We start from the raw sequence: 18966 nt of genomic DNA on the forward strand, positions 1-18966 counted from the left end.
CAGGGCTGTTGCCTCCACACTTCCTATAACCACATTTGTCTTTATTCCTCTAACTCCAATATCCTAACATCAGAAGGTTGTGGACTCCACTTCCCACCTCCTTTGGGATCTTATTCCATCCTGACCTCCTTCCTCTTGTACTCTCAACCTTTCTCTCCCTGCCGATTCCTTCAGCTTCTCAATGTGGACTTCCATCAGCACGTATCTCTCCCAGAAACCATCAGTTCTCCCTCTACTCTTCCGCTGGCCCTGAGATCTCTGCCTCCACCCTTCCACGGAAACCTCCCTCAGTCAAGGTGGCCAGTGTCTGCTTGACTGTCAAGTCCAAAGATATATTTTTCATCTCTCCTTTCTGTTCATCTCATTGTATTCCAATGTACTTCTCTACCTTTCTCCCTTAGGATTCTTCTCAAGACTTCCTCTGCCCATTCTGTCATCGTTCACATTCTCTAGGGTTCTGCTTTTAGCTCTGATCCTCCCCAATCTTCTTCTATCCAAGTTCCTTCAGTGGCATCACCCACTGACATAATTTCTGCTACTTTCTGTGTAATGATCACTTACATGCCTTTATGTTTTGCTTAGGTTTCTTTTCCAAGCTTCATACTCAAGGACATCTGGGCACCCCTACCTGAATCTCCTACACCTCAATTTCTAATGCCCCAAACTGAACCCCTTATCTTCCAGATTAAACTTGTTCATTCTCCTGCATTCTCTACCTCAGTTGTCACTTCTTTCCACCCCCATATAGCCGTTTTTCCAAGTTGTTTTTGCTTCGGCATCTGGATGTTTCCCCAGTCCTAATTCTTCCTCTCCTTTTCCCTTTCCTACTTACTTCCGCTTCCCTACTCCCCACCCTGCCTCTCCCGTCTAACAATTAAACTGGCCTACTTGGTCTCCCCGCCTCCATTCTGCCCCCTCTGGATCCATCCAGACCAGGAAGGCACCTGAAACCCAAACCTAACCCATCAGTGGGTGTCTGTAACCAGGATAAAGTCAGATTCCTGGTTGTGTGAGTGAGGTTATGACCTGGCTTTTAGGCTTCTTTCTTGGCTTCACTCCTCACCCGGAATTACACCATGCAGTTTCTTACCTGTTTTTTTCCATTGTCTTGTGCCCCATAACCAGCTTGGCGAAGTCCTGCCCAGCCTGAGGACATGCCAAACATCTCTCTTTGTTGGAAGCCTTCCCTGACCTCTCCATTTCCGGGCTGAGTGCCCCTGCTTGGCGAGAATCTCAGTCACTGCCCTCATCCCACCGTCCTACCAGGTGCATTGTGTGTCTCTAGGCCCCGCTAGACTTCACTTTCCTTAATGACAGAGCCTGTGTCTTATTCCTCCTTGTAGCTCCAGTGTCTACCACGGTGCCTAGCATATAGGAGGGATGCAACGTGTGGTTTTTAAAGGAAAAATGAATAGTGACAGTAAATCAGTTTCATGTTTACAAAAATGGGCAAAAGTAACCGATGCATGAAGGGAGCTCTGGGGGTGCCGATATTGTTCTGGGTTTGACCCGGTGTGTTCAGTTCAGGAAAACCCATTGTGCCGTCCACTTGTGGTGTGTGTACTTTCCTGTATCAGTGTTAGAGTTCAATAAAAAAGTTTTTCTAAGCATCAGTTTGACCGCTTATCTGCCCAGGACAGAAAATTTCCTTTTTCCCTTTCAAGCTCTTAGAGTTTTCACAGGATATTAGTTCAGAGGTAACAGCAAAGAACCGGGCCACTGCTGTTCCTTTTCGTTAAGGGAGAGCGAGATGAAAAGGTGTAGGTAACGCGCGTGGGATTGCCCAGCCCTCCGCAGAGGCCAGCGGGCCAGCCCTGCTGGGTGGACATGCGGTGGCCTGCCCTCCTGTCACCCTTACGGCAGGGGCCACATGCTAATCGTCAGCGAGCCCTGTGCCTGCCTGCAGGGACAGGGAGGCCGCCTCGGATGTGACCATGAATAATTCATAAATGTAGTTATCTGGAAATTTGTGGTCATCATTAGCATTTTAATGAAAAAAATGCAGTCATCATTCTCAATCTCTGTTTTGTTTCTTTTTTTTCTCCTCCCCCACCACAGCGAACCCTCTCCGTCTTCCTGAGTCCTGGAGACTCCCGAGGCCCCTGCAATGTGCTGACTGGTCGCTATGGGCAGACGGTACCCGGAGGCTCACTGTCATCCAGGCAGCTCATGTATGTATGGGATTTCTCTCCTCTCTCTCCTCTCTCTCTCTCTCTCTCTCTCTTTTTCTCTCTCTCTAATTTTCATTTTCATTGAGGAATATGACAGGGTGCTGAACTGCCAAAGGTTTATATTTAATTGACAGTATTTAGGAATGCAAGACAGTGAATCGCTCTAGGGTAAATGTTTAATATTGAATGATGAGAAATTAGAATTTTTTATAATATATTGGCCCTATAAGATCAGGAGTGTATATCAGCGATCTTCCTTTCGATACATCCAATCATATAGAGGGTTTTGTATGTGTGTGTTGGGTTTTTGTTGTTGTTGTTAGCTTTCTTTTTTCATCACAATATATAACATTTGGACCAATAGCAGTGCCATAAATTAAAAACATGTCCCAGTGACTCTTTGAATTCCTTGAAATAATAAAAAAAAAAAATCATGGATTCAGAAGAGAGGTCCTCTGGGGATGTCATTGTGGAACACGTGTCAGGGAGAGAGGCCCCGACTCTTATTTCTTAACATTCTCCAAAGAGGAAACTCCTGGCTGCCTCAGTGATGACTTTCAGTGCCGCACAACATGTAAGTTTTTCCGATCGTCATCTTTGGAGAATGGCTGCAATTGTGCCCCTTTCCTGTTTGTCACTACCCTGATTCACTTAGGAGAAAAATGATTATTGCCCATCTAATGCTCCTTCTTATTTCTATCAAGGAGGGTTTGTCTCAAACATATTTTTTGTTCCCTTTAATCTTTCCGCTAGCTGTTTAGGTATTTCTTTGTTTTTGTTGCTTCCCTTTGAATTTCTGGAATTTTAGCTTCAAATCAGGGTTGTGTTTGGGTGTGTAATTCCCCGGAGTGCCTTTGCTTCCATGCCCCGTGCAGTGTTATGCGTGTCCATATCCACCTTGAAGTCCCTTTTCCTCGTACAGTTCACTTTTTCTTCATAGGAAAGTTAGGACCCCCCCTCAGAGCCAGACCCAGACAACTGCTTCTAGCATCACCCTACCAGCCAGATCATTGGGAGCAGCAGTGGAGGGAGAACTGACAACAGGGAGAGGATTCAGACCAAGCACCAGGGTCAAAGCCACAGGAGTGGGATAGACAGCTTTTCACACCTGTACCTTAGCATCCTCCAAGGCCATGACTGAATTACCGTAAAATGAACAGTTTTCATAGTGAACATCATCACAAAAAGTTCACCCTGTATACTGAGGTCCAGAGGTTGGCCAACTATGGCTCATGGCCAAATTCAGCCAGGCCCATTTTTTTGTAGGAACTAACAATGGCTTCTGTGGTTTTAAATGGTTACATTTCATATCTATTTATATAAAGAGCCAGGGTGGTAACATCCAAAATGATTGAAGGCTCAACCGAACACCAGGCTGCACACACAGCAGGCAAGCGGGCTGAACTGCTGACCTCTCTGAGAGGCAGGGAGGGGAAAGAGGTGGGGCTGATCAGCGGAGGCAGCCAAGCCTCTCTCTCTCCCAGAGGTCAGCAGTTCAGCCCACTTGTCAGCAGCCTGAGGCGGCTGCTGATCAGCCCTGCCTCTATGATCAGGCCTGAAGATAGGCCCAGAGATGCTAACCGGCATAGAAACCGACCAATCAGAACCAAGTCTGGGTGAATTGTGAGGAGCCAATGGCTGCCTAGGAGGCAGAGCTTTTGACGCTGGCTGGCATAGAAACTGACCAATCAGAACCTAATCTGGGTGAACTGTGAAGGCAGAACCTAAGGTGGGGGCTGAGGAGGGGTTTTAAAGGCAATAGCTGTTTGGTGTAAGGTGTAAGAGAGTGGTTCAATTTTTTAAAGACTGGTTTGGCAGTATAATGCATATGGCTGGCTATCAGTCCATATATAGGGATTATGTGTTTTTGTCTGCCAAGAGCATCTCCTCCTGCTGAAAAAGGCCCCCCACCTCATTTAAGCAATCCTATCCTATATAATCTATCTGTACTAATAAAAGGGTAATATGCTAATTAGATCAGGTCAGCTGGCCATCTTCCAGATGTCCGACTTCCTTCTAGAACAAAGCCATGATAGTGGAGTCTGAGGCACAGGCAGTTAGGGGTGAGATCAAGCCATCAGGGGAGGGCAATTAGGGGCGATCAGGCAGGCAGGCAGAGGTAGTTAGGGGCAATCAGGTAGGCAAAGAGGTTAGGGGCGATCAGGTAGGCAGGGGGGCAAGGTAGGGGAGATCAGGCCAGCAGGAAGAGGGGTTAAGGGTGATCAGGCAGGCAGGCAGGCAGGCGAGTGTTTAGGAGCCATTCATCCCACATTGTGAGAGGGATGTTCGACTGCTGGCTTAGACCCCTCCCCCTGGTGGGAATGACCAGTTTCTGTGACACACACTGACCACCAGGGGGCAGACGCTCAATGCAGGAGCTGCTCCCTCGTGGTCAGGCGCTCCCACAGCGGGAGTGCCGCTCAGCCCATGTAATGTTCCTTCTTATCTCCGTTGTAGAATATGGCAGGGTGCTGAACCGGTGAAGATTTATGTTTAACTGACAGTATTTAGAAGCCTGCCTCCGTGGCAGCACTACTGGGTGGTGGCAGCAGGTGCGGTGGGGCCGGGATGAGCAGCAACGGAGCTGTGCCCAGCCCCAGCTGGGGTTCCTCCAAGCCACCTGCCGCTTTGGCACTGCTACATCCCTCGGGCCGAAACCCGGCAGCCTGACATCCCCAAAGGGATCCCCAAGGGTCCCAGGTTATGAGAGGGCACAGGCCAGGCTGAGGGACCCCACCCATGCACGAATCTGTGCACCATGCCTCTAGTGGTTATATAAATCCCTACACAATCTGTATTTTGCTTCTGTACCTAAGAACCTAATGTGTATACCATCTGTCCTTTAAAAAAACGTTGTCTGTCCCTGATGTAGAAGAAAGTTAGAAACCAGGTGCTACCATTGAACCCTATGGAGGTGTTATTATTCAGCCTACTAAAATGCTCATTTCATAGGGTTGGATCTAATATATATCAAGGAAATTGTTCTTTCAAATGGTTAAAATTCCGGCGTTTGTTCTCTTAGGAAGTTAAATTTGCTTAGGAATTCACCCATGTAAACGGGCTCCCTTTTCACCGTCCCGGGGAATGATTCCCTGCACACGCTCCCTGCCCCCATCCCACCCCCCCCAGCCCCACCCCCCCGGAGTTTTCCAAGGGGCTCCGAGCTGCGAAGGCTTTGCTGTCAGGTAGCTGAAAGGAAGCTCTTCTTTTGACACATATTCCTTTTTACCCAGAGTTCTCTAGGATAAAACTGTCTTCTTATCTTACCTTCCTGGGTGCAGGGACTTGCTGGCATCCTCAGAGGCCTCCGCTGGGCATGTCACCGGTGCTTTCTGCTGGTGGGAAGGAGGGCGAGTGGCTGCCTTTTCCGTGGGGCACACGCTGGTCCCTGGGCCTGCAGTGTGTCTGCGTGACACGTTGCTTGAAACTTCCTTCCCTGCAGCTGGAACGTGGTTCTCACCCTTGTGTGCGTCCCGTCCCTCCATTCCAATATGGTTGATCCCTTAGTCCCGTGGTCGGCAAACTAATTACTAGTCAGCAGAGCCAAATATCAATAGGACAACGATTGAAATTTCTTTTTAGAGCACATGTGTCAAACACAAGGCCCGCGGGCCAAATCCAGCCCGCCAGGCCTTGCAATGTGGCCCACACCGCGCTGTCATCACTGCACTCCACTGTCAGTTTATGACATTGTCAGTTTATGACTGTTCAGTAAACCATTCGGCCCGCGATTTAGGCTGGATTTTAGATTTTGGCCCCTTCTCTGATTGAGTTCGACACCCCTATTTTAGAGCGACAATTTTTAAACGTCAACTTCTTCTGACGCCACTTCTTCAACATAGACTTGCCCAGGCCGTGGTATTTTGTGGAAGAGCCACACTCAAGGGGCCAAAGAGCCGCATGTGGCTCGCGGGCCGCAGTTTGCCGACCACGGCCTTAGGCTGATGCATTAAGACTGCCATTTATTTTACGTGGTTTCTTTTCCGTTCTCACCGCTCCCCGGTGTACCTCCTCCCTTCTCCGGATTAGGAGATGAAATTTGCTTGTGGAAGCCTCCCGCTGACCTCCTTCGGTGGCCACTCTTGGTGGAAACATGAACCTCAGCCGCTCTGTCTCCTGTCATCCAGGACAAGAAATCTAAGGTGACATGGTGCCTCCCGGCCAGGCCTGGGGCTGAACAGGGCCACATTGTTCCCCAGGAAAGGAAACTATTTCAGGGGGAAAATAATTCTCTGGAGTTTATAGTTTTGTTACTAAGTGTGGACAGGAGCTGCTGTGCTCCGAGTTGTTTTTGAGGCTCACATGGCAACTTGGAGTTTCGACTTCCTCTCCTTCTGTTCTGGGATCCGGCTTTGCCTTTCAAGGACAGGATGCTGCTTTGGGGGCAGGGTGCTGTTCTTTCGTGAGTGTGGACTGGCACCCACTGAGCGCCCACAATAAGAAGCCAGGAGCCAGAGCTTGGCCTCTCCTGACTTTCCAGCAACTATTCGTGCTTGTGTTCCGACTAGAGTTCATTGGCCCTGGGAATCGATAAGCAGGTGGCATCCTTAATTATTTTTACCTGCACCTCTTGGTTCCTTCGCCCTGACGGCAGCCGCCGCTCGAACACTGGCATCAAGATCTGGACTGTTGCCAAAACCAGTTTGGCTCAGTGGATAGAGCTTCAGTCTGCAGACTGAAAGGTCCCAGGTTTGATTCCGTCAAGGGCATGTACCTTGGTTGTGGGCACATCCCTAGTAGGGGGTGTGCAGGAGGCAGCTAGTCAATGTTTCTCTCTCATCGATGTTTCTAACTCTCTATCCCTCTCTCTTCTTCTCTGTGAAGAGTCCATAATATATATATATATATGGGGCGCTCCTGCCGAGACACACCTTTGCCTCCGGGTTGGTGTGCGTTGCTCCATCTTCAGACTTCCGCTGGAACCCTGCTCCAGCTTCCGGGTGCAGCAGAGCGGCCTCCTCTCCTGTAAGAGCGGCCCCCTCTTCTGTAAGCCCCTCTGGTTTCGCCTCGCCGGCAGCAGGCGCTCCTGTAGCTCTGAGGTCTCCCACCTGAAGCCTGTGTCCCCAGCTGCTCTTTACGGCCAAAACCGGTGTGGCTCAGTGGATAGAGCCTCGGCCTGCAGACTGAAAGGTCCCAGGTTCGATTCCAGTCAAGGGCATGTACCTTGGTTGTGGGCACATCCCCAGTAAGGGTTGTGCGGGAGGCAGCTGATTGATGTTTTTAACTCTTTATCCCTCTCCCTTCCTCTCTGTAAAAAAAAAATCAATAAAATTATTTTTAAAAAAAGAAAAAGAAAAGATGCCCAGCTGCTTTTTATGAATACTCCGCTGAACTTCGACACTAGACATTTTCATTTCCTTTCTCTCCTCTGTGTGTGAGGATAGAACTCACATATTTGCGGGATCACCTTGGGTGGGGGTGGGTCTGGATGTCTGTCCTCAGGAAGGCCCAGGGAATCTTCTCCAGGGCACGTGGCGGAGCCTGTGCAGGCCGGGGCCGAGGAGGCAGAGGCAGGCCCTGGGCAGCCTGGGTGCGGGGCCTGCGCCGCTCCACCCGCCCAGGCTCCGTCTCCTCCTTCCCTCCCTCTCAGAGGGGCGTGTGTCCTCCCTTTCCGCACTTGAGAAGCTGCCATTTGAAAAGCTGAAGCAACAGCAGGCTCTTAGGGAGTGGTCCTGGGGCTGTGCCTTCTCGCCTTGCCCACTCCCTCTGAACAAAGGCGTTGGTTTGCTTTGTGCTTCTTCTTCCTGCCACACACATCGTGTCCTGATTGTACGAGAAGTTTCCCACTTCCAACTGGATACACTTTGGAAGGTTCATCATATCATCTCCATCTCACAGATGAGAAGCAGAGGCTTGAACAATGAAGTAACGGGTCACAGTAGAGTATGAGCGTAGGTGTGTCTGCTCCCCCGGTCTGTGCTTTTTCCCATCGAGCTTTCTGCTGATGGGCTGAGACCCAGGCGATGGATTATTTCGGTACCTGGTCTCGCTAGCACGGAGTTTGGTGATATGGGTCACAAAGGCCTAAAAGTTTCAGCAGCAAAGGATGCTGACAGCTGTCTCATGCCTCCTCTTTTCTCCATTCTTTTTTATTATTATTAATTTCTTTATTGATGAAGGTATTAAATATGTGTCCTTATTCCCCCGTAACCCCCCAACTCTCACCCATGCCCCCACCTCCCTGTTGTCTGTGTCCATTGATTAGGCTTATATGCATGCATATAAGTCCTTTGGTTGATCTCTCCCCCTTACCTCCGCTGTCCCCTACCTTCCCTCAGGTTTGATGTTCTGATGGATGTTTCTCTGTCTCTGGATCTGTTTTTGTTCATCAGTTTATGTTGTCCATTCTTTAAGCCTGGTAGCCACCGGTAATACAAAGGCCTTAAAAGAGCACTTTGTATAGAAAGAGAAAAAATAATTAATACGAAAATAGTAACCTCCTGCAAGCAGTACATGTGTGATATAGAAAAATTAAAAAAAATAAAGGTCTCACAACCTTACACACCGAGAGAGAACTGCTTTTAATGTTTTGTTGAGTACTTTTCTATACTTCACATACTCTCTCTCAGTATATTTATTTGTTCTGTTTATTTGCAGAAATGGGACGAGGTCATGCATTATGTTCACTCAGTGTCATAAATATCTCTTGAGACCAGTACATTGAGTTTCATAGCAGCTCACAGATAGCCGCAGCCTGTGGTAGAATTATTATTTCTTTTTTTTTTAATATACTTCATTGATTTTTTTACAGAGAGGAAGAGAGAGGGATAGTTAGAAACATCGATAAGAGAGAAACATCAATCAGCTGCCTCTTGTACACCCCCTACTGGGGATGTGCCCGCAACCAAGGTATATGCCCTTGACCGGAATCGAACCTGGGACCTTTCAGTCCGCAGGCCGACGCTCTATCCACTGAGCCAAACTGGTTTTGGCTATAATTATTATTTCGATGATATTCCAGAGAAAGTCAGTGAAGCCAGGGGAATGCAGGACAGCTTATTCACCTTGTTGCGAGGAAGAACAATTGTGGTTAAAAAATGCTGGTCAGGACCCACTCAGAGGATTTTCACCACCCATGCATTGTCTCCCCTCCCAGTTTGAAGAGCACTGGCCCTGAGATCAGGCGGGACTGGAGCTTGGGCAGAATTGGAGTTTGCAGAGAGGGTTGTGGTGGGAGCTCTGGGCATAGCCAGGGTTTGAGGAAACATTTGGAATTTGCGTTAAGACCAGGAGCCTGAGAGCAGAGCTCAAGGTCATTACCAGCCAGTGAGTCCCACTGCCCAGAGCAGCCAGGATATGCTGTGTCCCAGAAGAGGGGCTTTCTGCTCTGGTTTTAATTGGTTTTCCTGCTGCGGGAGGAAGTCCTGCAGGATGTCCAGACGTGGGCGATCACAGCTGAAGAAGCTCTGGGGGAGGCTCTCGGTTTCAGTAATAAAATTCCATGAATGAAGAGAGGATACGGGAGTTGGGCAAGGTCAAAGGCAATACGATTCTTTAAATAACGTTGATTAGATTTTCACTCTATCCCAAGGAAATAAAAGATCCATTTATCTTAGAAAACGTGCAAATACCGAAAGCACAGGAAGGGGGGGGAAAATCCTTCACATTTTGCATGTATCTGTATAGTCTGTGTGTATGTGTGCATGTATCTATACCTTTAGATTCAGTCTTATTGCAACCATACTGCACATCTCATTGTAAGACCTGCTTTTTGTAGCTTAATTCATCATGGAAATTTCTGATAATATTAAACGTTCTTCTAGTATGTGGTATTTTATGATTTTATACTTTCTACAGTGCATGGATATATCATAATTAACAATCACCCATTGTTGAACAGTTAGGTTATTTCCAGTCTTTTATTGTCCTTCTAGCATAGTCATCGCTCACAACTTTTTTCTCCTTAAAAAGTGTCTAGAAGTGAAATGGACAAGTTAAAGGGTTGCTTGCACATTTTAAAGACATTGCTACACACATCCAGACTGACCTCTGGAGAAGTTTTATCTGTTTCCATTCTATCATCCTTGTTTGAGGACTGCCCATTTCCTCCTACTCTGGCCCAGGGGCTTATTTCTCATGATTTTGACTTTTTTTTTTTCGTATTTAAAAAATTGTTAGTTACATCTTACTCAGTCTTTCCATGTATTTAAAACCGGCAGAGTCCATCTTTGTCGTGTTGGCTCACCATATTGGCTAGAAATTTTATCATCACCGTCTGATTATAGGATTTTAGGATCTTTGAATCACCAGCTTATAATCCCTGAGTTCTGCAGAACTTTAAAAATAGATAAGTATTAACTAAAGTTAAGTCAGCGGATGGCTGGTCTACAGATTCTTCTGTTGGGACTCCTTGTACCTGAGTCACCACGGTTTCACAGGGCAGTGAGTTCAGTCTCACGGTGGCCATCTGGTCACTCAGAGAATACACTTTCTGTGCCTGTCTCAGACTCGGTGAGTGAGGTTCTAGATTTGTACATGACATATGAACCTGAGCGGTGAGACTGGTTATCTCTGGCCTGTCTATTGCCAATATTTTTTACGTAGTCACAACTGTAGAGATTCTTTTCATGTCTAGTAAATAAGGTTATATCTTGGTATTGACAGTACTAAAGAAAGGTTATTTCTCTGTCTCAAGAGAGAAATTAAAAGTTCCACAGCTCAAGTTAAAAATCCCTTCTTTGGCTGAAACCAGTTTGGCTCAGTGGATAGAGCATCAGCCTGCGGACTGAAGGGTCCTGGGTTCGATTCCAGTCAAGGGCATGTACATTGGTTGCGGGCACATCCCCAGTGGGGGATGTGCAGGAGGCAGCTGATCGATGATTCCCTCTCATCGATGTTTCTAACTCTTTGCACTCCGCTGTCCCCTCTCAGGGGACATCGGAATTCTAGCATATCACTCGGATGTCCCCTCTCAGGGGACATTGCAGTTTATTAGTGATTACGGGGAATTGAGTTATTTCAACGCACGTTTCCGCCGCAAAGTAGCGTCGAGTAGCTGGTAGCCAATGTCCAGAATGGTTCGGAGTGCAAAGGGTTAACTATCTATCCCTCTCTCTTCCTTTCTGTAAAAAAATCAATCAAATATATATATTTTTAAAAAATCCCTTCTTTGTAAAATTTTGTGTGCTTTTTAACCCCTCTCTATAATCTTCTTTCTTTAAGGTTGAGATTTGAACTTGTATGTTGTTGGGATGAAAATGTCTCCCCTTCACACAGTTGCTGTGGGCCTAGCACTTTCCCTGCGGCAACGAAAGAGCACAGAACGGGATGTTCTGTGTTGTCCTCAGGGATAGGAATCAGCACATCTGGGAAAGAAGCCCACGTGGTATCTGCTTTGTTGTGGAATGAGAATAGGAAACATGGCAGAAGAGTCCTTGGAGAGAACGAAATGTCATTTAGTTTCCTCTTTCTATAGACCAGCTTTCTCGTTGCAAGGAAACCCTGCTTGTGGTGTGTTGGGGACCTCAGGCCCAGCACTTGTGGACATTTCCCCCAGACTCCACATGAAAGGGATTTGCAAGGGTCCCTTCTGTGTATGTGGACGAGCTCTCCCTCAGATTGAGGTGAGAAGATTGTGTCATCCTAAGGGGCTGGACAGGGACTAGCAGGATGGAAGTCCCCCTGCCAGACTTAGGAAGCTTAAGACCTATCTCCCGGGAGCAGCCCTCGGAAAGGAAAGAAGAGAAATATGCAACTTTATGGGGCAATTTGGAAACCAAAGCCGGTGGGAGTTATTTTCTCAGATTTCCTAGACACGTTGCTTGTTTATGCAAACCTGGAATTGTTCTGGGTGGAAGTGAGCGCCAGTGACCTGAATGAAGACCACAAAGGGCCTTGCAAAACGAAGTCAGAGAATTCTGGAAGGAACAACTTGGCATATTTCAGAGTGAGGAGATAGGCCAGGCTGTTGTTAGCCTCTGAACCTGCTAGACCTTTCTTTTATGAGTGTGAGTGTGTGTGTGTGTGTGTGTGTGTGTGTGTGTGTGTGTATAGATAGGTCAGTCTGTAGGTAGAAAGGATATATATATATAGTGTATATATATATATATAGTGTGTGTATATATATATATATATATATATATAATAGCAAACACGTACTATGACTATTCTATAGAGAATGCTTTATTAGATGCATATCTATACTTTTTAGCCATTCTCTTTCAGTTCTGTGGAAAATCCATGGGATTAAATTTGTTTCCTCCTTTGAATATGTTCTTAGGAGTGTCCAATTAAGGGAAAAGTTGATTCTCATCTCCCAGGCTACAAGAAATTCCCCGAAGAGCTTAAGTAACATATTGCTTACTTGCAACTGGATACCAGTGAATCCAGCATGACTCGGCTAGATCACGCATCCCTGCCACTGTCCTCTCCTGTGATTGGAGCGCGGTTAGGTGTGAGGAGAATTTCCTATTGTTTTGAACATCGGGAGACAGAAAGTCTCTGTTTTTAAAACCACTGTTCCTCACACAGAAGCACCAAGCTTACAAAGAGCTTTCCCCGTTTCTGGTTGAGGGTCAGGGTGGTGTTAAGGCTGAGGGTGATCAGGGTCAATCAGTAGATCAAGCGAAGCTGCATCTCCTGTACTCATAATGCTCTGCTGGCTTCTGGAGAGTTGAAGAGTTGCAGATTGTCCTCACAAAGAGTTTATGTTTTCACGGTAGTAGCAATTTGATCAGAATGAAGTTATGTGGTGTAGCATTTAGAGGCCAGGAAGCCCAGTAAAGATGGGTATTATTGGTGAAGTTCAAGGGGAAACAACAAATGTAGAGAGCATCTTCTTCCAATGGGACACAAAGGGCTGATAATAGGTGTGGTTCAGATCATGGAGTCGGAAGGTCAGCTGTGGAATTGCAGGTGCTGTGGGTGGTGTTTGAAGGGCACATGAAATGGGATATTATGCAGGGATCTAATGAAGTATGATCACTCAGGAATGGTCTAGGGAGTAGAATATCCTGGTGAGAACAAAGAGCAAGTTCATGATAGAATATTTATATTATTATTATTATTATTATTATTATTATTATTATTATTGCTAGAGGCCCGGTGCACAAAATTTGTGCACAAGGGGAGGAGTGTCCCTTAGCCCCGCCTGCACTCTTTCCAATCTGGGACCACTCAAGGGATGTCTGGCTCACAATTCAGGACTGCTGGCTCCCAGCTGCTTGTTTGCTTGCCTTCCTGATTGCTCCTAACCACTTCTGCCTGCCAGCCTGATCACCCCCTAACCCCTCCCCTGCCAGCCTGATTGATGTCTAACTGCTCCTCTGCCAGCCTGTTTTCCCCCAACCTCATTCCTTTGTCAGCCTGGTCACCCCTAACTGCCCTTCCCTGCAGGCTTGATCACCTCTAACTTCCCTCTTGGTCACCCCCACTGCCCTCCCTTGTAGGCCTGGTCCCTTCATCTGCCCTCCCCTGCTGGCCATCTTGTGGTGTTCATCTTGTGTCCACATGGGGGCAGGATCTTTGACCACATGGGGGCAGCCATCTTGTGTGTTGGAGTGATGGTCAATCTGCGTATTACTCTTTACAGTCCATAGTAATAGGGACAGTTCAGGGAATGGAAACAAGATAAAGTGGCTTCAGCATAGTGGGTGTGGTGGGCTTGGTGGGAGATGAGGTTGAAGAAGAGGCGGGGCTAATCAGACTCGAGGGCCTTGGTGAGGAGTTTCTCTGGTTTTCTAAGAGCAATAGGAAGTTCACATTAAGTAGGTGGGTGGCAGGATCCTGTGGGAGATCCAGGGTTAAGCAGGGGTAGAGAGGTGAATAACAGCAGAGGGAAAACAGATGGGAAAGTACCTTTAGGGTGGTACATTGGAAGATGGCATCGCAGCTGACAAGGCCTTTCTGCCTGCAGAACGATGACCCTCTCCTCTGGTAGAGCTTCTTCATGTTCAGGTTGTGACCAGAATTCACAGCAGCAAGACTTCACACCCACCTTTTAACCATTTGACTGCCAGTTTATACCTGTTTCTATATATACAGGTGAGGCAAAAGTAGATTTACAGTGTTTATATGGAAAATAATCTGCACTAATAAAATAGAAACATGCAAATTGACTGTACCTTCACAACGCCCACCAGCCAATCAGGACTGGGTATGCAAATTAACCCAACAAAGATGTAGGGTTAATTTGCATACACAGGCACCAAGCAGCTGGGGTCAGGGCAGGATGCTTGCATCGTCACCATGGCAATGATGCAGTCTTCCGCACTGCCCCAGCAGCTCTGGGCCTCTGGGCAGCATAGGAAGGCAGAAAGACAGCTCCATGCCAGTAAGAAGCAGAAAGGCGGCTCCTGGCTGGAGTGAAGGCGGTGCCAGCATCCAGGGGAAGGAAGGCCCATTTTTGCACGAATCTTCGTGCATCGGGCCTCTGGTATAATAAATAATAATATAAGAATAAAATCTGTGTTTTGTGTACTTACAACTGTAAATCTACTTTTATCCCACCCTCTGTATTTACACTGGAGCATGTGACCCTAGAGATTAAACAGTTTTTGTTTGTTTGTTTTTATAGGCATTGGGATTTTTTTTTAAATGCTACTTTATATGTAATAGGTACTTTTGATATGAGGAGCAGAAATCACTGGAAATACTTTAATTATCTTCTCTATTTACTGGGTGACTTTCTTATTCCTAAGTTGAATTGGACAATGAATTGCCCACTCAGTACCCATGTCTTGCTCTGTTTTTGCAAGAGACCTGGATTTAATTCAGGGTGTCACAGTGACCTGCCGCAGACAGTAGACTGATGGTGTAAGCCAGCATACCAGTCCCGGCCCCTGACTTCCTAGCATTCCACTAGCTAGTGTGGCCGTGTGACCTCGTTCTGGCAAAGAGACCTAAGGGTACATCCACAGGGATGGAGGTAGGGTTTCTGGGAAAGCATTTATTGTCCTGATAAAACCTGACAAATGAGCCTGTCACTGCCCTCCAGTTGCTTTCCTCTGCCTTCGGCCTTGAATGCTGATAAGATTCCGGAATGCGCAGCAGTCCTCCTGTCACCCTGAGGTGACGAGCCCGAAGGACAAGCTGAGAGCACCATGGAGAGACACCTGCTCGTACACTGTTCCTGCGAAAGGGGCTCCAGCACCTCGGCCTTCCAACTCCTTTCTGTCGTCAGTTAGGTGTCTGATACTTCAGGCTGAATACAGTGCTAGCTGCAGCGAGTGAGAAAACACAGAAGTAGTAAGCTTTTTCAAACTGTGTGCTGCGATGGCTTCATAAATGTTCCTGGATGTTCAGTGTGACCTTTCACCTGTGTGTACACAGTCTCTGAAAACAGAGTTCTAACTCATGTTAAAAGTCGCTCACAGTTAAAAGTGGTGAGTTGTGGACCTAGAAACGCCATTTTCCCAATAAATGGACTTGTCTGCGTGCACCTGCTGCAGCCCGTACCATAGAGCGTATTTCATGGCTGGTGTCTTCCTACGGCCTTTTTTATGATAGTCTTAGTCAATATTCTGGTGGACTACATTGTGTATATTTATGACTTTATAGGAAGCTATCGCAGTACGAAGGGTAATCGCGTAAATAGTCTGATTTCTTAAAAATGTGAAGCTCCAACAGGCTTTATTGTACTTCAGGGTAATGGTATTATTACATTTTCTGCTGCTTCTAGAACTTTTTATGGCTAAGTTCCACCCTGGCGATTTCAAGAAATTTTGGGGGCTGGTTTTGTACTTTTATGGAAAGCTATTTCTCCTGTAATTCTCAATTGCTGGAAAGAGGGGTAGGAGGGATTAGTTTGTATTTTCTTTTTTATTGTCTTGGACTTAATGCAAACACTTAGTGCATTGTTTTCCACAGGAGGGCTAGAAATAGCTCTGTAGTATGCATCTCGGAGATAACATAAGGTATAAAATGAAAACTGGCCCTAGCTGGTTTGGCTCAATGGATAAAGTGTTGGCCTGAGAACTGAAAGGTCCCAGGTTCAATTCTGGTCAAAGGCACATGCCCAGGTTGCAGGCTCAATCCCCAGTAGGGGACATGCAGGAGGCAGCCAATCAATGATTCTCTCTCATCGTTGATGTTTCTGTCTCTCTTTCTCTCCCTCTCCCTTCCTCTCTGAAATCAATAAAAATATATTTTAAAGTGAAAGAAAGAAAATTGTCTTCTAAGATGTTAGGAAAATAGGGACTGTAAGTCATAGGGTGAACACATTGTAAAAAGAAGGGGATTTTAAACATCGTCTAGTAAAAATCCTACTACTTTTTTCATAACCTCAGAACTTGAGACCTAAAATAAATTCAGTCATTTATTTAAAAAATAAAAATGCATATGACTACTCTGTGCATCTTGAAAGACTGTTCCATAGGAATGAGGAAACGCTGTGCAGCCTTAAGGACCTAATATGCCATCTGTTGTGATGCCTCCTTTTACAAATAAGAGCTGAAGCCCTGAGAGGAGAAAGGTTATTTCTTTGAGTCGGAGCAGCAAGTGGCTATTGGGCAGGTAGGGACAGGACCACCAAACCTGCTAGGTGTGTTTACAGCTTCGGTGCTGTCTGCTGGAATTCTGGATGGCAGTGCCTTCGGTGGGATTGGTGTTCTTGTCTTTGAGAGCTGGTGAGCATTTGTTTTGTTTTTAAGTTCTTTATTGTTCAGTGTATTACATAAGTCTCCTTTTTCCTTCATTGACCTCTCCACAGCCGCCCTCAACCCACAGCACTTGCCTCCTCCACTCCCCCTCTGTGTCCATTGTTTATGCTCATATGCATGCACAAAAGTCCATGCATATGATTGATCTTTTACCCCCTCACCTCCCACCTTCCCTCATAGGTTGGACAGTCTGTTTGGCACTTCTGTGACTCTGGTTCTGTTTCTGTTCATCAGTTTATGTTGTTCATTATATTCCACAAATGAGTGAGAGCATGTGATATTTGTCTTTCTCTGACTGGTTTATTTTGCTTGGTATAATGCTCTCCAGTCCCACCCAGGCTGTTGCAAATGGTAAGGTTTTCTTCTTTTTTGTAGCAGCATCGTATTCCATTGTGTAGATGTACCACAGTTTTCTAACCCGCTCATCTGCTGGTGGGCACTTAGGCTGTTTCCAAATCTTAGCTATTGTAAATTGTGCTGCTATGAACATAGGGGTGCATATATCCTTTCTGATTGGTGTTTCTGTTTTCTTGGAATATATTCCTAGGAGTGGGATTACTGGGTCAAATGGAAGTTCCATTTACTGTTCTCCACAGTGGCCGCACCAGTCTGCATTCCCACCAGCAGTGCAAGATGAGGGTTTGACAGGCACCGACCAGTAGGAGGCAGGGCATCCAGGCAGAGCAGATGCTAGAAGCATGCGTGTGGGAAACTTTTAGTGGGGTCAGTAAAGAGGATGCAACCCAGGGTGGTGCCCTTTGAAATCAGGAGGCAGAGGAAGGATTTATGTCCATAGAAAATTATAGCCAATAGCTGTTGTTATAAGCTTGAACCTATGGTCCGAACACGTGGCCCCACGTGCCTGAGTGACATGGGCTGCAAGTAAACAAAGCTTGATCAGGTGCATGAATCTGAGTAGGATCGAAACCCATGAGAATGTCGTAAACACCTTGACCGCGCCCTTACTTTGCCTCATGGCATCTGCTATACAATAAAGACACGGCTTATAGTCCGAGATGCTGTCTACCCATCAGAGAAGCAGCGTCCCGCCGAGGCCCAGCTTTCATTCTCTTGTCTGTCTTTTCTCCGTCCTTCACCGCCCCCACTCAGGGTCACCCTTGGCCGTGCTGGCGCGGCACAGGCTGGGACATCACATGGATGTCTGCCTCACTGGATTAGGGACGTTGAGAGGAAGATATGGTGGGAGCATGATGGTTTATTTTCACCGAGCTCTCTTTTTTCATGGTGATGCAGTGGTTCTTAGCCTGGGAAAACTAGAGAAAAATCCATGGGTGTGTTTCCTAGCAAACCAAGTTTATGGACCCTTCCCCACTCATCTGTCTTAGAGTGGCTTTGAGTCCACGGTAGATCTGAACAGTGTTTTTAGATAGTTTGTGACCTTAAAGGCCCTTGTCCTCTTCCCCGGCTTAAGAATATTGGGTGTGAGAATGAGAGAAGTGATGGGTGTGGTCCTGCGTCTGGGGGCACCTTTGTTTCAACTTCCCTGCCAGCGATCCTTGCCTTCCGCTTTCCTGTCTGCCCTTCCGTTCTGGTGAGGAGAGCTGATCCTGGCTGGAGATAGAGGCCCTTGGTCCTCTTTCTGAATGGTCATTCTGTGTGGAGGGCACGCCCTGTTCCTGTGGTGGCCTCAGCCTGCCTGTTGGCCTGAGGACATTTCCACCCCCTGCTGCCTTTCTGAAAAACGTGCTCCTCATGGGGACTGCCTTTTCTGAGACCTGTCTGCAGTACCAGCTGAAGGGCCGAGGACCAGCAGGTTATTCCAAGATCAGTAGCTGATACTCTCGTGTCTGAAGTCGATGAGAGAACATTGAGATTACAATTTGGGTGTGTGTTTTCCTCCCATTTCTGTAGTCTGGGACTTTATTCCCCTCTCTCCTTTTCTTTCTCTCCTTCTTTTCCCCCTTTCATTCTTCCCTCCTTCCTTCCATCATTCCTTTCCCCCCTTTCCCCTTTTTGTTAAAATCAGAACAGTTATTGTACAGGGTCAATAAATGGGACTGCACCTATTTTGTTTTTGATTATGGGTTTCCATCTTTTTTATGTTTTTTTAATTGATTTCAGAGAGAGGAAGGGAGAGGGAGAGAAATATCAATAATGAGAGAGAATCATTGATCAGCTGCTTCCTGCATGCCCCCCAATGGGGAGTCCAGCTCAGAACCTGTGCATGTGCCCAGACC

The 18966-nt window shown here is 46.8% G+C and overlaps 1 protein-coding gene across 13 annotated transcripts in view; it reads left to right on the top strand.

The window, feature by feature from the left end:
• The window catches only part of APBB2 (amyloid beta precursor protein binding family B member 2), a 323734-nt gene that overhangs the window by 128704 nt on the left and 176064 nt on the right, over window positions 1-18966 (top strand). For 11 of the 13 annotated variants that reach the window (XM_084900686.1, XM_084900684.1, XM_084900689.1 and 8 more), the window contains one exon: window positions 2059-2171. The exons of 1 other annotated variant lie outside the window; for it this stretch is intronic. In XM_084900686.1, coding sequence (XP_084756812.1) covers window positions 2126-2171 — 46 coding nt within the window. In that variant the 5' untranslated portion in view covers window positions 2059-2125. Of the gene's footprint in view, window positions 1-2058; window positions 2172-6200; window positions 6314-18966 lie in introns of all 13 variants that reach the window. One more of the 13 variants, XM_084900691.1, reaches the window with a different exon arrangement.

The sequence above is a fragment of the Pipistrellus hanaki genome, assembly GCF_964339955.1.
Source record: "Pipistrellus hanaki genome assembly, chromosome: 1".
Taxonomy (NCBI): domain Eukaryota; kingdom Metazoa; phylum Chordata; class Mammalia; order Chiroptera; family Vespertilionidae; genus Pipistrellus; species Pipistrellus hanaki.